We start from the raw sequence: 15,865 nt of genomic DNA on the forward strand, positions 1-15,865 counted from the left end.
TCTCACACCTAATGGCGCTGTAGTGGTGATAAACTTGAATATGGAAGGCACGAATAGTTGTGAATTACAAACACAAGACACGGTACCTGTATATAATAGCGACGATTCGAAACTTGATACGAAAAGTGACGAAGTCAAAACAGACGATGTCAAAAGTACCAAGGTGGGTACCGTAGTAGCTTATATGGCGCGGCATTTGTATTTGTAACCAGTTCTACTGAGCTATATTCTATATGGGTGAGGTCCTACACTGGGCGTGTTATGGGACCTGGGATTTAGGCCAGAGTTGGCCCATTACCCCATTACTATTAAATAGACATTAAACAAAAATCGAGTCTAACTAATAGTGTGTTAAAGATATGTATGCCGGTGTAAAGGTTGAAAAACGCTATGATATAGTGTTAACCATGCTATACCCTCCCCCCAAGCGTGTGTTATGTTAGGGTTTATTGATAAAGTCACGAATCTCTTAGAGTTGTCACAATAGCCGGCTATTGTGTGGTGAAAAGCGATCACTTTTACCGGTTTAGTTTAAGTGGGGACTTGCGTTAAGGCTGTACAGGTAGTGTAATATGCGGGTAATGTAATGTTACTACGCCATTGCTATTCAATTAGATTATATTTAAATGAGAGAATGATGAAGCCAGTTGTTGGCAAAATATCTTGTAGTTTAGTCTTTGTTGGACTCCATTTTTGTCAATTACGCATTTCTTAGCATTTTTTACTTTGTAAGATCGCAGTTTTAACAGTTTACAAAAGTATGTAGAGCGAATTAGGGGCAAATAAAGCGTTTATCTCCATATATTAGTATACGCTTTCGGTACTATAATCGCTGATACGTTTAATGTCATGAGAAGCGTGAAGCCAAAACACCGTTTTTTATCAGCGCTATTTATTTAACCTAATTCTATTCGTTTGGGCGAAGGGTCCTGGGTTCGAATCCAGGCCACGGTTTAATACTATGATAGCTTAACACAATAAGCGAGATATTTAAACAAATAGATCCTTTAATATTTCCGCGCATGAATATCGGTAAATAACAATGACGTAGGCAAATATTTGTTGCGTCATAGTAAACAAAATTCTCGATTTTTGAACAAAGTTCGTATGAGACCTGGGTTGTTGTTATAACGCGCATGCCACAATGGTAACCACACAAAGATCTTATAAAAACTAACAAGAAATATAACAAAGGTGTTTTCTATGGGTATGATCGATTGTTATGTATGACCCGGGCTAAACTTTTCTGGTAAACCGTAATTATAAAACGGGTCGCCTGACATTTATTTGCGTACCAACGTTTCGACTTCGAATACAGGTCGACTTCATCAGGTTGAATGAAACTCAACATCGCAAAATTATTGCTTGTTTTCTTCGATATACCTAATAATTTAGCGACGTTAAGTTTCATTTATCCTGAAATGTCCACGTTGTAATAAATTAAAGATTTATATTAGAATAACAAACGCTTGTTACGTCACAGATAATATTATTGTTATTAAAAAGGCGTCACGTGACTTGTACATTGTGACGGAAGAATCGGACGTGACGCAACATTCGTTTGTGTTTCGTCATAAAGACGAAGAAAAAGAAGAACGAAGTATATTCGACGTACATAAGAAACATCTGACGTCAACGGGAAACCAAAGGTAATGACGTCACGATCATGACGTAGAATATTTAAATCCAAATGTTGTTGTTGTTGCCAGGCGTAACGTAATATTACAAGTAGCTCTTTTTGGTGAATAAACATCGTATTTTATTCCACCAACGTTTCTTCTCCCGCTTTGGCGAGACGTCCTCAGGTTTTTACCTTTGATTTTTTCACCACACGAGCTATTTATTTGTTTGTTTATTTAAATAATGAAGGTAAAATAGAATCGCGAAACGTCAACCTTTATAATAAACAAATGACGTCATTTCTCCAGACCCATCACTCAACCAGAGGGTCAACCATCTTACCCTTCTTCACCCAGGCCGCTACGTCACGAAACCGACGTCACTACACTTCCGGGTTACGTTCCCACGCCCCCAGTAACAATCGACAAACCCCCAAACCGGAAGTTGTACGATTATCGCGACTTTCAATATTTAGAACAATCGCGTCGAAAGCGACGTCGAAAGAAAAGCGAGGTCGACATAAACATCGTATATAATTTATCAAGGTATAAATATCATATATATAATATATACTCTAGTAAATATATTTAAGTCAAAATATATTTAATTGATAAAGGTTTGTTACTCGGCCGTACGAGGGCGCTCTCGACAAATACTCGGATTCAAGCCCGAAGCCAAAGTTACGTGGTCGCACGTCACAATTAGTGACGTCATCAACCCATTCACCGAAATCGCGTTCGAGGACTTTCGTATCACCTGATTGTGACGTCACAAAGTATTTGAGACAAAGAAGACGAAGTATCTCAGCGTCGCCGCCTCGGATTCACACGTCACAATTACACCCATTATTCCGCGGATCGCGATCGACGCGTACCTCACCGATCTACACGCCTACGTCATCACCACCTACGTCATCACCGCCTACGTCACACATAGCGTCACCATTGTTGCGTAGATACCAACGAAGTACGTTTAGGTCGATACTTGACCACGTGGGTGGGAAACAAGGTGAGTGGCGGGACTATTGGTTTGGGGTGGGTAGGTTGGGTGGCGGCACTACCCCCAACAATACAGCTAACGTACCGGACTTGACATTAAAGTTTGCAGCCAAATGTGTTTATATGACCGAACTGTTTATTATCGTCCAAGAGACTTGCTTTATATAACTTGTGTATCAACACAACATTGTACGCATATATCGATAAAGGGGGTTGCATGATAACAGACTCCCCTTATACAACTAATATATAACACAATACAACAGCTTCACCCTAATAATGCAAACATAATAAGTTCAACTACCAACAGTTAGCATTAGTGTGCCAACTATACAATACATATGAATAACAGATTAAATAGCACTTGATTAAAATATTCGATAAAATAAAGCTTAACTGCTTACTTCATAATCGCCCACAATTACAACGTAACAATGACCACTAACCTTAAAAAATAATATATATATGACGTCACTGTACTCACTATTACGTAATGTTAGTTTCAGACAACTGTAAGCTTCCAGACATCTACGCTAAGAACGGGGAACCCCCGAAACTGCTACCTCGGAAACAATTCGATACATTATCTACGTCATATCCGGGAGCGAAACATCGCGTCGATAACAATCAAAAGATGACAAAGGAGAAGAACAATGAAAAGGTTACATACGTCATACATGGTATCGCGTGTTACAACAACTATCGTTGCCACATAAACATCATTATAATAATGAACTCTTACTCCATCTAGCGGATACTAATTCTACCATATTTAAACCACTAGTAGGACTAGCAGCGGGGGAACAAACGCTTCGGTCACATCTCCTGTAACTTCAACAGTGGCTTTTAAATAAACGCTGCTACGAGACTAACCACGTAAAATCGACGTAACATTAATTACGCATCAATGACGTCACACTAACTACGTCATAATGTCGTCACAGGCCTCCCCCAACAGCCACAAGCGTGTCCTGCTCAACACCAGTTTACCGATCGGTTCGCCGACGTTTCAACGAGCGATGAAAGGATTTAACCCAGCGGTTGAAAAAAGTGGGGAGGGAAAAACTACGAGAGTGCGTATCGCATCCGCTGGGGGGCGCAAGGTGGGACGGGTTCAGCGTATGACGTCAGCAACCGGAAATGACGACGAAATAAACGAAATACGGGATAGTTTGGGATCGTTATCGGTGGGGACTCCCCCTAAGTCGATATTAAAGAACAGACGACGATCAATCGACGATTTAGATATCGGGACAAAGAAGGGATTGGCGATGTATCTCAAGTCTAAACAACAACATTAAGATCCCATATTGCCCCTACAAACATATCCCATATTGCCCCTACAAACATATCCCATATTACCCCTACACACATATCCCATATTGCCCCTACAAATATCTCCTATTGCCCCACACATATATCCCATATTGCCCCTTTATATCCCATATTGCCCTTACATACCCCATATTATCCCTACACAGATATCCCATATTGCCCCACACACACATATCCCATATTACCCCCACACATAAATCCCATATTGCCCCACACATGTCCCATATTGCCCCCATATATACAACCAGGGGTTAATACAGTAAGTCACAAACGGGATACATTTGTTTTATGGAACCTTTCATATCTTTACACAACACACAAATATCATACGTGTCGCATTTTCCAAAAAGAGGGGTCTTAGGCCCATTACCCGCATTAAATATGCTCACAATGCCCCATTATTACATACCAATACCCCCAACCATAACCACTATTGTTACATTGAATGAATAACAATCGATCAATGATACATCATAATATATCATAATGACATCACAATACATAATGTTCCAAACATAACAATCGAATACAATAATGTAACAATGGGTTATGACATCATGTCACACATGAGCGGTTATGAACCATGTGACCGTCTCACATGAACGACTGTGTAATTTGAATGAGGGTAATTATGACATCATAATAAACATTGTTATAAACAATAAATAAACAAAATATTTTGTTGTGTTATTTATTTTTTGTCAAAGTAACAACAATATAAGATATCTATTATTGTGTGATATTTCTATGTTTCATGGCTGCATACGAAAACAAAATTCAAAATCAACGAATAACATGAAACTTCAACAGTGGTTGTTTATACTTGTACCAATACACTGACACTTTAATACCGTACTAGTTATTGTGGCACAAAAACTTTGGTGGTTTGGTTAGAAGTCTGTTAACTTGTTTGACCAATACCAACGTGGGTATTGTGGTAATTTGTGGCCTTATATGTTTTCTATGTAGGCTTTATATTGTTTCTATAGCCTACCCAGTATTGTACATTACCGTAGGTTGAAGTCAATTTGGGTTAAGTTTGAATCACATTACAGAGTGGGCAAGATACACAAAGTTTATGGAATGTTTGTAAATAACAACAATAAACACATAAAGTAACTTGAAGCACATTTTGGCACGTCATGAAATATTAGCGATACTAAAGTTTGAAACATTGTTATTTCTATTGTAAAACATCCATGGTAATTACTTGAGCACCAAATTGTTGTTTAACGAGATTTTTTCTTCTCGATGATCAACGAGGCAACGTTATCGCCCGTAGCTTTGTTAAAGGCGTTGTGTGAGCCGTCGCAGAATGGCCACTGTTGGGGGTAGAGAGTTGGTTAAAAAATAAACATCGCTTATAATCAACATTCAGTCATAACATAGGAACCTACTTTTTTTGAAAACTTGCAAAGGGTTTCTGCAAGTTGTATTTTCAATTCCCATACATTTAATAAATCTTAATTCAGTTATATTTACCACCAATGGCACATTGCAAAATATTTTCTTTTCACATCACAAAAATTCAAACGATTTAAGGAAAACTAAAGTTTTTAGAAAGTATTTCTAGCACATGGGCAAATATTGATGAAAAATTATCACCAAAACACTCTCTTCTTTAGACATAGATGTCTTAAAACCATTCTAGATACTCCTATAGTTACACCTAAGCACACAAAACTCGGCACTCACTTTTTTCGACCTCCAGCAACGACAAAAGTTTGTTTTCTCCCCAAGATCCTCCACGTCTATGACATCATAAACCTTCTCCTTCTGCTTCTCAACACGAAAGTTCATGATCGTGTCTTTGTTCCCACCAACGTATTTATCATAGTAAGGTTTGAATGCGAGGTAACCAACCCCACCAACCACTGTGGTGAAGGTGGTGAGATGGAGCCAATCTTTGACTGGGGGAAGGGTATGACGAGTAAGTTAATAAGGGATATGTTTTATTATTTCAAGTGTTTGGTGCTAGTAAAAATCCACGTGCTATATTTTATTGTCACCCATCATCATAATAAAGATTTATGTCCATTTTTTGTTTTTTTATTAATTTTAATAATTTTTTGAGATATTTTTTTATTATTTCATTATTAAATAACATGAGGATACAACACCAGCACCAAAATTTCACAAACACTTTTTACTGCGGAACTCACCTGATAGTTTAAGAAATCCTCCAAAAGACTTTGGTATCGGAACCCCCTTTAAATATGAAGGTACAGCATCTCGTACGATGTATGATATCGCTTCCATTATAACTAACTCATCAATACCTTAACTAATCTGCAATTATATTTTTGGTTATTTAAAGGTTAACCGAACTTTCTCTTTATATTTATAGCAATAAAAAGGTTATAACTGCCAAAACTAGAACTTATACCAAAACTTATCTTTATAAATGAACTGTTTCTGCTAGAAATATTGCAATTCAAAAACACCTCTCTTTGCAATTTAATAATTATGCAAATACGTCAAAACGCAGAAACTATAATAAATTTTCGAATGAGCTATTTCTAAATACCTTTCTGTATAATTAAACACTGCATTTAAACCTGTTTCAAAAAATATTTGATCCTGTAGCAATACGTAGCTTAGCTTAAACTCAGTAAACCCGCAACTATTTCACGCATGATAACCAGCATTTCAGCAAAACTGCATCGTCAGTAAATTTACGAGTCTGTAGTTATTGATGCATTCACGCGTGTCATACTTAGAACAACTTAAGTTACGTCACAAACAACAGTGTTACGTCACATCTACCGCGAGAATTTAAACAATATATATCAACAACAAACTAACCTTTGAAAATAATCCACAAACAACCTTGTAGAAGTTCAAATTACCAACTGAATTAAAACTGAATCGAATTTCGTTTAAATACTGAACTATAAGATGTCGATGTGGCCGCCATAGAAATCAAATACTGCGTAAACATCACGATTTTATTTTCTCGGGGACAAATTAAAAACAAACCTTTTTAAAAACAACAACACACAAAATTGCACCAATTTTCACACAACAACAGTTTTTACTTTTGTAAACACAATATACAATAAAAACAAAATTGAAAATATTAATATCCAGTCTGTATCTGTTTGTAACTTTGTGGGCAATGGACCAATGTGGTCTTGCTCCATTATTTGAAAATCTGAACATGTTGAGACATTGGGAGAGCAATTAGTTTGCACATCAACATTAATATGTTGTTTCATGAATTGTGTTAATAGTTGCAGGTCAATATGTGTTTGGTTGTATCGTGATATCGCTCGAGGTCCTTGAAAGATTAGGAGGTTGGGAACGGATATTGTTCCAAACCTGTGGGGAGGAATCTTTATAAGGTGTGCATGGAGTAATATTGTATATGGGTGAGGTACTACAGCCTGGTATGCCATAGGTTTGGGGATACTGGAGCTGGCATGTTACCCAAAGATTATTAAAATCACTTTATATCTTTCCTTTTATAATATGCATGCATCTGATACAGTGGTTTAGAGCGCTTGCCTCCAGACCAGATGGTACAGGTTCAAGTCTCGACGCTGCTACCATTGTGGGCGTATGTGTCCTTGGGCAAGATACTTAACGGCAATTGTTCCAACCCAGTGGTCACTAATGGGTTGTCTAAATTGACATGCCCACAATGTTGGCAGCATTGAACCTTAAACCCGGTACCTTCTAGTTACAAGAAAAGGGAAACAATACGTTTTGACTTCTCACTATACAACCTCATCTAGCTAGTGTTAAAACAAAGAGGTTTTTAATAATGGTTTTCCAACTTCAAGGCTCTACGCTGCGGGCATGACATATTAGTCTTACAATGGTAGCAATGTCGAGCCTTGAACACCGTATCTTTTAATTAGGAGGTAAGGGATCTAAACAATGTGTTATGACTTATCCTTATTTCAGCATTATCTAATCAGTATTAAACATCTAATATTCAAATATCACCGACCTGAGTTGATTAGATGAAAAAGTATTTATTTGTGATTCAACCTCCACAGCAATGATGGGGATTGTTGGAAACAATCGGCCGAGTGCGTTGTAGTCGGCAGCCATCTTCATAGAGAAGGGACACCAGGTGGCATAGAAGAGCACAACGGCACAAATCCCTGGTTCGTGGCTTCCAAGGTGAGATAATAGTTGCGCAACACTCATTAGAATTGTAGCTGGAAACACTGGGTCTGTTCCAACATTGTGGCAGTTTTTAAGTTCGTTGGAAAAATTTCCATTTCCAAAAAAATTTAGGTCCCTGAATATGGAGTAGTTTGTTTCATATTCGAGTTGGCTGGTTGGACAAATGTTTAAGTATGATTCAGACATCTGCAAAGGATTAATCACAATTATAGTAAATAACATGCAGTAACATAATCATAAATGCTTAGTTTAAGCTTTGCTACATGTTGGCATAGTAAGTAACGTGCAACGTAAAAAGTTTCAAACAATTTAAATTTACACTCATTCTTATGTAGAAAGAGGTCTAGTTTCAATACAAACATAATATCCCATATATAGTGTCTTTATATGAAGATGGTTTTAGTTTTAAAAGAAGACAATTGTGTCGTACATATGTAATTGTAATATATGTATTGTTGCCATCAGCTGCACTGTAAATGTGAAAGGGATCTTCTGACAATTGTTTAAGACAGTAATATGAGCTGTAGTGCTCGTATTGAAACTGACAATGTATTTTATGCACTTTTCAATGAAATGAGGTTTCAAACAATTTTGTTAACTATTACAACAATACAACAGTTCAATTTTAATACAAACATAACAGCCGAAATACATCATACTAATGGTTGATTGAAAATGAAGACAATTGTGATAAATATATATGAACTGTTTATATTTGAATTGTGTTTTTGGAACTTTTAAAAAGACGATTTGAAGAATATTTCTTGCCACAATAACTAATATATACAAATACATCATTACTTAATCATGGTTCATTGTGTGTGATTAGTTCAATAACTACATTTCCACGGTTTCCATGGTTACCATTCCTTGATGGTTTTGTCCGATAGGAATTTCCCATGCGGCTCTTTAGCTCCCTCTGGTAGCAGTGCACAGTACAGAGGTGTTATAGCGCCCTCATCTGGAGACTTTGTCGCTTTTGGCCCCGCCATGTCCGTTCTCACCCAACCTGGGCAACAAGCGTTGATTAGAACGTCGTCGAGGCCCCTCATGCGCATCTGCCGAGCTTGTATCCACGTCATGACGGAAACCCCAACCTTCGACACCCCATATGCAGTGTCGGGCCACCCATGTGTAACATGGTCCCCAGCTCTAGCATGAGCCACAAATTCCTCCATTTTTGAGCTCAGTTCCTCCTCTGTGATGGTTTGGGACCGGAAAATACTTTGCAATTCCTCGCTGCATTTCTTTATTGACATCAAACTCACAAAACTTGACACGTTAACCACTCGACCACCTTTCTTCATTATTGGCAGCAAAATATTAGATATTTTAAGCGTGCCGTAGTAATTGACATCTACTGTATCCCGTGCTTGCTTACCAAATGGTTCAGTGCTCGCTGATTTATAAGCGAAGCCAGCGTTATTCACCAAGACATCCAACCCACCATAATTCTTCACCAGGAATTCCTTGAGCGATAAAACACTATTTTCGTCGCAGATATCGAGCTGATGGTACTTCGGGCACAATCCTTCGGTTTCAAGCGATTTCACAGCTTCCTTACCCGATGCCTCACTCCGAGAACAAAGGTAAACATCACCCTTAAAGTCCTTGCATAACCCCCTTACAATAGCTAACCCCAACCCCCTATTTGACCCAGACACAATTGCAACTCTAGTGGTAGACATATTAATAATCCGTTCCTGCAAAAGATCGTGTTAGTACCCGTTTTTCTGCGGGAATGAAGGGCTCCGATTCCCGCAGATTCAAAATAGACGTCGAGGTTGGCAAACTCAGGTTAGCAGAAGCGATATTGTACGCTAGATGTTTTTTGTTTTACGCAGTATATCTGTATTGTTACGTTCGTTTAAATACGGGCCGTTATGGGGAGATGTAGCAGTGCAAACTTTAATGACGTTTTTATTGGACTTATTGATAATATCTGCTTAGAAAACGATGTTTTAGATGAAAATTCGCAAAACTTACAGTTAAAACTTTACAATTCAGAAATATATTGAGATAAACACTTTTAAATAAGCAGATATTAACTATAAAACTGATTAAAATGCCTCAATATTTGCACTGTCATGTCTCGTGATTTCGTATTTAAAACCGTAAAAACAGATATATAACATAAAACAAAACACAATATTGCTTAAAATACACTTTATGACTAAATTAACTGTATTTCTGCAGGAATAAACGATACTGTCGCCAAACAAGCTAAATCTGTCAACCAACGCCAAAGTGACGCTTGAAACCTTTAACTGCGGAAAGCTACGTACGGCGAACAACTTTGGCACAATCGTATCATTCTATATAAATCTCCGGGACATTAAATATACTCCGAATCGTGGGGAATTGATGCGTCATGTATATAATACATATGTGTGATCTAGTATTTGTGGGGTTTCCGCCATACTACAAAATAAATAGAAAAGTCACCGTGACATAAATTGCAAAGTCATCATGACATTGACATGCCTGGTGATTTCATTGCTCCACAGCATCATCTAGCGGTGGGGTTATTTTGCTATGTTAAATTTCTTACATTTTACAAAAAATAATATATTTATTTATATATATTTATTAACATTTTTCTGTATATTTATTTTATGTATGTTTGTGTATATATACATATATATAACATTATTAATATATATTTATATTATTATATAGATTTATATTAAAATATATTTTTTAAATAAAAAGTTGTTTTATAACGTGTAACTTATATTGGTGTTTTATTTTAATTTTGTTTATAAATACATACTTGTATACATGTACCCGGACAAACCATAATTATCCTAATTGTCCCTATGTAATCTGTCTATATTTAGCGCAAACAAATAACCACAACACAGTTGTTTTTATTTCATGTATTTACAAAAACCTTGATCGAAAATACAAAACACATCGGAAAATAAAATCAATTCAAACAGTAGATCTCGACACATAAAAGTTAAGACACATTGAATATTGAAATGTGTTCAACGTTGAAACAGTATATAAACATTATACATGTTGTTAACATACAAACTTCAAAAATATTGTTTACACCAGAGTTAGTGGAAAAACATTAAAATATTTTCAAACCCGGAATTTGTATCAACATTGTTTACAAACTGTAATCATTGTAATAAAAACTCTAGGAACTTTTTACATGAAATCACAACATGAAAATAATGCGAAATATAGTTACAATGAAACTTATTTAAAACAAATTATAAAAAGTTTTAAATTATGATATATTGTAAGGCAAATAAAATAAATAAACACACATGGATGAATGTAACTTTTTTATCCTCGCATGGCGGGGCAATGAAAGACATTATAACACGGGTGTTCTGTTTCATACACACCTTGTGCCAGCTTACAAGTTACCATGTATGTAACTTTGTGGGTGATTGTTTTCTGTATGGCTGATAATTTAGACAACCTATTAGTGACCACTGGGTTGCCCAAATTAAGTGTCTTGGTCATTAAACATTGGAATTTAGAGTCCTATATAAATGTTGTTTATAAACAGACGGTGTTCCAAACATGCAAATAATGCAGAAAAACTTTCACACTGAAACTTTGTATTCAAAACACAACATGCAAAAGTGTGAAATCGTGATGTATTGAAAGGCAGCACACATGAATATTATCCTCACGTGGCGGGACAACTTCAACAACCCATAAGTGACCATTGGGTTGGAGCGATTGTCGTTAAGTGCCTTGCCCATGGACACCACAATATCAGCCGTAGCAACAAAGATATCTCCTTTACAAATTCATTGATCCAGTATCTTCGTACGAGTCCTCGGAATCCGTGTCCGATATTTTGGTTCGTGTCGAACATTGGGTGGTGATTGTTGTGCTGACACCCGGTGGTGACAATGCCGCACTTATCGCAGCTGCCGCCATCTGAGCTGCGTGCCTTCTGTTGGGGGAAAAATAATTTATTTCATAAATAATTTGCTTATAAGAGATGATGAAGGTCTTCTGTGTGGGGGGGTAGGGTTGTTATATTGTATAAATACAACATAAAACAATATATATTATGAAATCACAACAACTTACACATTTCTATGGGGACTCGCCACTTGGGGTGTCTCAGTCACCGGGGAACCAACATCTGGAATAGAAATATTATAAATTATATAGAAATAATATATATTATATAGAAATTCATTAACGAGAAATTATTTCAAGTTTAAATAGAACAAAGTTTTGTTGAGTAACAGAAATAATATAACATGATGACATCTCAGTTGATGACATAATCATTGATGACATCACACATCACCTTTAACCCCCGTTCTTAACTTCTTCTCGCGCATCATGGCCGACCTCATCTTCTGTAAAACAAACTCAGGAAGTCGGAAGAATTGTAATTCCTCGGGCATCGTTCCGGGGCTGTCCCTGTTACAGGAACAAGCATTATGGTGGTAAGAATGACAAAAATAAACAGGTGCATTTAAAAATAAGCAATTGATTATTCTGTAATCTCATAGAACGGATGTTTCATCCACCATACAGAGACATCATTAGCGTCCAGTATATACGGTTAAGTGTCTTGTTCAAGAACATATATGTCCACAATGGTAGCAGCATCGGGCCTTGAATCCGATACTACTGGGCCAAGGGTCAACTTATAACATCATAATGACATCATCAATAATATTATGACATCATCAGTTATGACATCATGAACTTACTTATACTCGGTATCATACAGATTCATGACATCATCAGCAAGTAATATAAACGTGTTCTTCCCCCCAGTGGCCGCCATGCAATTATTCTTCACCATCCATTTCTTGTCTTCGTGGTCGCCAACGTACTGTGGGGTGAACATTATGATAACGAACACAAAGTCATAATACGTGGTAACCCATACACAAAGTTACATACGTGGTAATCCCTTCACAAAGTTACAACACAACTCATACCTTAAATAAGTCGGGATGCTTCATGTAAATTCTGCCTCTAGTGGCTCCAAGTCCGAGAGCCCTGCAATAGACATCATATATAATTAATAAACATCATATAAAACAAAGCAGCAACATCAACACAAAGTTTTAAATAATTTTTAAACCATATTAAAGGGATAAACACCTTATACACCACCCACCTGTTAGCTTTGGTTCCCATCACAAACTTTGCGTTGATATTTAATCTTGATGGATCCCACTGTTGATAAACATTACATCACAATAACATTAGGGTTTTGCTGAAATAAAAAACCGATGATGCCACTATGGATAAAAAATATGGCTTTTGCAGTTTTTGTTGGATTTGTGTTTAATATATATTTCTTGGAACTTAATCCTGGATGTTATTTGGTTACGAGAATCGTCCAACTTCATGAGCATTAGATCATTTTATATACATTATGACATCACACACAACCATTATGACATCACACACAACCATTATGACATCACACACAACCATTACGACTCACATTTTCAACTTTACGCTTGATTGCTTCCTTGGTATTTCTATGTGGACTCCCGTAACTCCTCATGGGCGCCGTCGGGGTGTTGGTACGAGGACGTTTCTATCAAAGTATTTGGAATAATGGTTGTTTGGGACCATATATGGTGGTTACCTTAGGGATCGGGCTTAGGGAGCGTCTCTGTGAAGCTTCACTACTTCCCACTTTTAAACGCTTTGGATGAAAATGTTGAAATTGAATGAAACTTATTTATTCTTACTTGGCGGAGCAACGGCAAAATTATATAAACATTATGATGTCATTATGACATCACATACCTTGGTCCAATCAGGTGAAGCCACCCGTCGTTTCCCCGGCAACACATGACTGGGTATGGTGGGGGGGAGGTTAGGGGGCCCTGGGTGAGTATGCGGGACAATATTATTATGTTTTAAGTGAAATATAGGAAAAAGAAACGCTCACAGTTATCCATGGTAGGTTTGGTTTGTTTCGAATTCTTGTTGCGGAAAATTTTCTTTGCATTTTCGAGTGCGTTCATGCATGCCCTTGAAACCTGGGGTGTCGTTTGTTAATTTAATTAATTGATAATTTAAACATACAGAGAAACATAACTGACATCCTGATGATGAATCGATAATTTTATTACACCAGTATTTTGTCACCTGGCATGACAATATCAGGTGAGGTATAAAATTTACTTTTTTAACAAAAGAACTCCATGTTTCAAGTTATGCCTGGTAGCAACAACAGAAACATAGAAACAATATATTACCAAGGCATCAAACATAGAAACAATATATTACCAGGGCATCAAACATAGAAACAATATATTACCAGGGCATCAACATCCACAACACGGTTGACCGACTTGAAAGGTTCGAGATTCATGTTTTCGGCCGCATTTTCTGCTCCTTCTCGGAATACCTGGGGTATTATATTTTTGAAAACTAATAACAACACAAACGAATAGTAACTAAGAAATATTCAGTAAATGTCAAAGAACAATTTTGATGAAATAAATAATATAAACATAAACAAAGTAGCATCACATAAATTCAAACAACAAGATTTAAATCATTATTAAAACACAATGACATTATGTATTTAACTTATTCATTATGTGGCTATGATTGACATTATAATTTGGTATTCTGACACCATTATGACATCACAACCACCCATTATTACCTCAATATATTTATGAAACATCTCCATGACATCACTATTGATCGCCGGTTGGAGAACTTTTAACAATAGATCCATTGATGATGTCACATTGGCTCTCGATACAGGGGAAGCACCCAGATGTCCGTTAATATAACGTATGGTGTGGGGTTGTTCCAGATGAGCGGTCGTGAATGGTTGCTAGTGGGGGCCATATTGTTTATTATATTTCTATGTATATGGGGTAACATATAATGGGGGCATGTTATGGGTTTGACATCTTGTTTATTGTATAAATATGAATATATATGAGTAAACTAAAATAAACAACCTGCTCTGACAATCAATACTCTGTATACCACATTCTCTAATCCAGAAACACCTACCTATGGCCATATTACCCATTTTTGGTTGTTTGTTTTGCCTAATTAATACAAGGTATTCTATACTAGTGAAATATACAAACAAATAATAATAATAATAAACACCATAACAGCAATAACTTTACAATAAACTACCTGTATCTCTTGTTCACCATCTCGTACCAACCTTATGGGCGACGTCGGTGGCTTGTCACTTGGTGGCCAGAATGTTTTGGAGCAATAAGCACCCGGGATGAAAACGTCAACCATTATTGGGGTGAATATTCTGCTAGAAATATTAACAAATCTAAAGCAAATGTACATAAACATAACTATATGTATATATATGTATAGGGGTAACTTATTCTTATGTAATAAACAATCAAGTTATTTATTTGTCCTAAGTTATGCCTGGTAGCAATAACAGCAGAACAAACATTAACATTTAAACATAACTACTATGTTTCTACTTCTATATACATGACTAACTCATATATTTAACTAATACTTTATAGAACTAAAATAATTCTTGGTTTATTATCACCCAACTAAACTTTATTCCCACTTCACAACTGTAGTTGTTTAAATGAGGAACACACGACTACCTGGTTTATAAGTTACCCCTGGTTTGGCGCCTAAAAATGCGCGTAAACATAAAATATAAACAAAAAATCTCTATGGAGTCATTCGCGCGTGACTGATGCAATCTGCCGCATTGACTTGTTAAATGCTAATCGCTGCATTGACATGTTAAATGCTAACCGCTGCATTGACTTGTTAAATGCTAACCGCTGCATTGACTT

The 15,865-nt window shown here is 36.7% G+C and overlaps 5 protein-coding genes across 6 annotated transcripts; 1 reads left to right on the forward strand and 4 right to left on the reverse strand.

Annotated features, from left to right (window-relative positions):
• Positions 1-2: 2 nt before the first annotated feature.
• On the forward strand, positions 3-4,479 carry LOC100177604. Of its 2 annotated transcripts, none has more exons than XM_026840013.1 (6): positions 3-163; positions 1,507-1,649; positions 1,929-2,165; positions 2,237-2,628; positions 3,119-3,279; positions 3,563-4,479. In XM_026840013.1, exons 1-6 carry the CDS (start codon positions 41-43, stop codon positions 3,917-3,919), a joined length of 1,413 nt encoding a protein of 470 aa, XP_026695814.1. In that variant the 5' UTR covers positions 3-40; the 3' UTR covers positions 3,920-4,479. The 2 variants fall into 2 exon arrangements, with proteins under 2 accessions (XP_026695814.1, XP_018672583.1); XM_018817038.2 differs by having other exon boundaries at positions 3,125-3,279.
• On the reverse strand, positions 4,395-6,873 carry LOC100179954 (CDGSH iron-sulfur domain-containing protein 2 homolog A-like). Its single transcript, XM_018817037.2, has 4 exons — positions 6,759-6,873; positions 6,116-6,242; positions 5,649-5,863; positions 4,395-5,275 (listed from the first exon to the last, which is right to left on the reverse strand). The coding sequence occupies exons 2-4, from the start codon at positions 6,210-6,212 to the stop codon at positions 5,183-5,185; spliced, it is 405 nt and encodes a 134-aa protein (XP_018672582.1). The 5' UTR covers positions 6,213-6,242; positions 6,759-6,873; the 3' UTR covers positions 4,395-5,182.
• A 14-nt stretch (positions 6,874-6,887) lies between these two features.
• Positions 6,888-8,276, reverse strand: LOC100175288 (thioredoxin domain-containing protein 15-like). Its single transcript, XM_002123870.5, has 2 exons — positions 7,909-8,276; positions 6,888-7,274 (listed from the first exon to the last, which is right to left on the reverse strand). The coding sequence occupies exons 1-2, from the start codon at positions 8,274-8,276 to the stop codon at positions 6,971-6,973; spliced, it is 672 nt and encodes a 223-aa protein (XP_002123906.5). The 3' UTR covers positions 6,888-6,970.
• LOC100182286 (carbonyl reductase [NADPH] 1-like) lies at positions 8,276-9,857 on the reverse strand. The gene has a single exon (XM_002129718.4). It carries the CDS (start codon positions 9,776-9,778, stop codon positions 8,951-8,953), a length of 828 nt encoding a protein of 275 aa, XP_002129754.1. The 5' UTR covers positions 9,779-9,857; the 3' UTR covers positions 8,276-8,950.
• Positions 9,858-10,954: 1,097 nt separating this feature from the next.
• On the reverse strand, positions 10,955-15,394 carry LOC100185379 (deoxynucleotidyltransferase terminal-interacting protein 1-like). Its single transcript, XM_002129747.4, has 13 exons — positions 15,219-15,394; positions 14,725-14,901; positions 14,371-14,460; positions 13,999-14,089; positions 13,854-13,933; positions 13,690-13,749; positions 13,543-13,638; positions 13,210-13,268; positions 13,028-13,088; positions 12,794-12,918; positions 12,382-12,497; positions 12,156-12,210; positions 10,955-12,015 (listed from the first exon to the last, which is right to left on the reverse strand). The coding sequence occupies exons 1-13, from the start codon at positions 15,390-15,392 to the stop codon at positions 11,859-11,861; spliced, it is 1,341 nt and encodes a 446-aa protein (XP_002129783.2). The 5' UTR covers positions 15,393-15,394; the 3' UTR covers positions 10,955-11,858.
• Between the last annotated feature and the right edge of the window lie 471 nt (positions 15,395-15,865).

This window comes from Ciona intestinalis, unplaced genomic scaffold (assembly GCF_000224145.3).
Source record: "Ciona intestinalis unplaced genomic scaffold, KH HT001098.1, whole genome shotgun sequence".
Classification (NCBI taxonomy): domain Eukaryota; kingdom Metazoa; phylum Chordata; class Ascidiacea; order Phlebobranchia; family Cionidae; genus Ciona; species Ciona intestinalis.

What these genes read in the sequence shown, in the direction of transcription:
- LOC100177604 (XM_026840013.1), top strand. Translation starts at nt 41, where the DNA reads ATGGAAGGCACGAATAGTTGTGAATTACAAACACAAGACACGGTACCT. An exon ending in ACGATGTCAAAAGTACCAAG is followed by an intron (nt 164 to 1,506) that starts GTGGGTACCGTA and finishes GTTATTAAAAAG; the next exon opens with GCGTCACGTGACTTGTACAT. An exon ending in ACGTCAACGGGAAACCAAAG is followed by an intron (nt 1,650 to 1,928) that starts GTAATGACGTCA and finishes TCATTTCTCCAG; the next exon opens with ACCCATCACTCAACCAGAGG.
- LOC100179954 (XM_018817037.2), bottom strand. Translation starts at nt 6,212, where the DNA reads ATGGAAGCGATATCATACATCGTACGAGATGCTGTACCTTCATATTTA. An exon ending in AGGATTTCTTAAACTATCAG is followed by an intron (nt 5,864 to 6,115) that starts GTGAGTTCCGCA and finishes CCCTTCCCCCAG; the next exon opens with TCAAAGATTGGCTCCATCTC. An exon ending in GTTGCTGGAGGTCGAAAAAA is followed by an intron (nt 5,276 to 5,648) that starts GTGAGTGCCGAG and finishes TACCCCCAACAG; the next exon opens with TGGCCATTCTGCGACGGCTC.
- LOC100175288 (XM_002123870.5), bottom strand. Translation starts at nt 8,276, where the DNA reads ATGTCTGAATCATACTTAAACATTTGTCCAACCAGCCAACTCGAATAT. An exon ending in TTTTCATCTAATCAACTCAG is followed by an intron (nt 7,275 to 7,908) that starts GTCGGTGATATT and finishes TCCTCCCCACAG; the next exon opens with GTTTGGAACAATATCCGTTC.
- LOC100182286 (XM_002129718.4), bottom strand. Translation starts at nt 9,778, where the DNA reads ATGTCTACCACTAGAGTTGCAATTGTGTCTGGGTCAAATAGGGGGTTG.
- LOC100185379 (XM_002129747.4), bottom strand. Translation starts at nt 15,392, where the DNA reads ATGTTTATGTACATTTGCTTTAGATTTGTTAATATTTCTAGCAGAATA. An exon ending in TTGTGGATGTTGATGCCCTG is followed by an intron (nt 14,090 to 14,370) that starts GTAATATATTGT and finishes ACGACACCCCAG; the next exon opens with GTTTCAAGGGCATGCATGAA. An exon ending in TCAAGCGTAAAGTTGAAAAT is followed by an intron (nt 13,269 to 13,542) that starts GTGAGTCGTAAT and finishes GTTTATCAACAG; the next exon opens with TGGGATCCATCAAGATTAAA.